At 39.7% G+C, this 2,854-nt stretch overlaps 1 protein-coding gene across 1 annotated transcript in view; it reads left to right on the plus strand.

The window, feature by feature from the left end:
- Positions 1-2,854, plus strand: part of LOC107574243 (serine/threonine-protein kinase STK11-like) — a gene marked incomplete at its 3' end in the record, with an annotated part of 21,045 nt that overhangs the window by 11,908 nt on the left and 6,283 nt on the right. The window contains exon 4 of the mRNA XM_016260693.1: positions 1,046-1,129. Coding sequence (XP_016116179.1) covers positions 1,046-1,129 — 84 coding nt within the window. The remainder of the gene's footprint in view (positions 1-1,045; positions 1,130-2,854) is intronic.

Below are 2,854 nucleotides of genomic sequence, written 5' to 3' on the forward strand. Positions count from 1 at the left end.
ATAATAATAGCTTTCTAGGACTAAACATTATTTGGATAATTGGTAAAAAAAATGTTAAATATCTTAACCCTACTGTTATATCTACCTGAAAAACTAAAAAGCTATTTATTTAATTCAAATTCCTGTCATTATTTTTCTATTTGTGCCATCATTATTAATTTCTTTATTAGTTCTTATTTTATTACTGACTGCTTACTTGTCATTTTTTATTCAATTCAAAGTTTGAAATCAAGCTATCTCGTGCTACTGCACCACAATTACCCCGCTGTAAAACACTGAGTGAGCAAACACTTGTGAGATAGCTAGTTATAATGGTAATTAACTAATGTTTACATATGAAGAAAAGCCTACATTAAAATCTGTCATATACATTGGTCTCTTCATTAGAAATTAGCCTACTGATTTCCTCCATTGATGGACAAAATGTTTTAATAATATTAAAAATATCTGTAAGACATTATATTCTGCAGTTCTTCCCTGTTGTACCGAATATCTATACTTTTCAAATTATCACATCGAAGTTAGAGATTCAAATATTGTGACAAAATTAATTTTGTAGGGTGCCACAAGTTTGTTAAAATTTCCAAAGGGTGCCGCGACTAAAAAAAGGTTGGGAAACACTGGGTCAGATAACTCATGCGTGTGCGCTAGTGTGTGTTTGCATCAGCCTGCAGCTATTTTAGTCGAGTGGAAACACGGCCCGTCTCTGTTCTCAGAGCTCTGCTGGTTACTGCACAGCTCTCTCACGCTTTTCATCAGGTTTATTTGAATAATTTCATGATTTCTCTTGAATGTTCACTATGCAAATGTTTGTGTCAGTCTGTTGTAGCACAACCTCCTAAAACCTTACATTACTTTACAAACCAACTGGTTTAGTGTGTTGACAAGCGGTGATCAGTTAGGCCTTTAGTGTTTTCATCTCATAAATATGTTTGGGCCTGGATCAGTGATGTGTGTTGAATGATCCGTCAGTGTTTTTAGGATGCGTTCATTAATGGGAGGTGTGTGTGTTTAATAGATGTGTGTGTCTTCTGTTGTTCTGCAGGGAGATTCAGCTGCTGAGACGATTACAGCACAAAAACATCATCCAGCTGGTGGATGTGCTGTACAACGAAGAGAAGCAGAAAATATATCCTTTTACACAGTGTGTCTGAGAGTGTGTCTGAGAGTGTGTCTGAGAGTGTGTGTCTGAGAGTGTGTGTCTGAGAGTGTGTCTGAGAGTGTGTCTGAGAGTGTGTCTGAGAGCGAGTATCTGAGTGTCTGAGAGAGAGTGTGTGTGTGTGTGTGTGTCTGAGTGTGTGTGAGTGTCTGAGAGAGAGTGTGTGTGTGTGTGTGAGAGAGAGTGTGTGTGTGTGTGTGAGAGTGAGTGTGTGTGTGAGAGAGAGCGTGTGGAGTGTGTGTGTGAGTGTGTGTGTGAGAGTGTGTGTGAGAGTGTATCTGAGTGTCTGAGAGAGAGTGTGTGTGTGTGTGTGTGTCTGAGTGTGTGTGAGTGTCTGAGAGAGAGTGTGTGTGTGTGTGTGAGAGAGAGTGTGTGTGTGTGTGTGAGTGTGAGTGTGTGTGAGAGTGTGTATCTGAGTGTGTGAGAGTGTATCTGAATGTCTGAGCGTGTGTGAATGTCTGAGAGAGAGTGTGTGTGTGTGTCTGAGAGTGTGTGTCTGAGAGAGTGTGAGTGTGCCTGAGAGTTAGGGCTGTGCGATTAATCGAAATCGTCATAAAATCGCGATTTGAGTTCTAAATCGATTTACAGCACTATTTTTCGTGCCCCTGACCTCCCGCAGTATGCTATCCGAACCAATCAGAATGCAGCGCGCCTAAATGGAGCACGAGAACAGACCGGGCGGGCATACAAATGTAACGCCAGGTTCACACACTCCGTCTGTGGTGTGTATTTTTTCGGTGCCCATGTTAACGGATCAGAGCGTTCACACTGCATGCGATTGCGGTCCGGCAGTGCGCTCCAGGAGCGGTGCGTCTGCAGCAGTCATGTCTATTTCTGCTGTGCTGCACGCGCTAAATTAAAGTGACAGTGCATTTTTCACTGTAAAAATTAACATGGATTGACACGGAAATTTAGTAATTACACCATAAATGCATATAATTAAAGTCTACTGTTTCAGTCAACACATGGCTTTTTGGCTAGATTTAAAACAAGGAAAAGTGCACTTTTAGATAAACAAGGCAATAATAGATGGCACTCGTGGTGGTAGTTAAATTTATTGAGTTTAAACATGAATGTCTATGAAAGATTGTATTACTGGACTGTGTTCAAAGATAATCAAAATGCTGAAAAAGCATTTTCAGAAACATTTGGATTTGAAATCAAAATAATGGATAAATGTTGTGTTTGTGGTAAACAGCCGCGGATCAGGAGCTGTGCGAAAGCACAATGAGTCCGTGCTGCTTCTGCACCGCATACACATACTGTATACGCACTGCAGACGGAGTATGTGTGAACTTGGCGCAACAAATCTAGTTCAACATCTGAGGCAACGCCACAAAGAGCTCTATGACCAATGCATGGCAAAAAAAAATCCCTGGACACGGGATTATTTTTTTCTGCCATAGGTCTATTCTAGAGACATTTTGTTACACATTTACTTAAAAAAAAAAAATTCTGCCATATGTGTCTATTCTAGAGACATTTTGTTACACCTTTACATAGTGATTATTTTGCCTTATGTCTGTTCTAGAGACATGTTACAGCTTTTTGATAAAGTTCTAATTGGTTTTCTTTTGTAAATGTTTCAAACTCACACTGAATGCATGAATGACTGTAAAGCATGTCTGTGTGTCAAAATCGTGATTAAAATCGAAATCGCAAAATTGATCAAAGAAATCGCGATAGGTTTTTTTT

The sequence above is a fragment of the Sinocyclocheilus grahami genome, unplaced genomic scaffold, assembly GCF_001515645.1.
Source record: "Sinocyclocheilus grahami isolate Dianchi unplaced genomic scaffold, SAMN03320097.WGS_v1.1 scaffold2159.1, whole genome shotgun sequence".
NCBI lineage: Eukaryota > Metazoa > Chordata > Actinopteri > Cypriniformes > Cyprinidae > Sinocyclocheilus > Sinocyclocheilus grahami.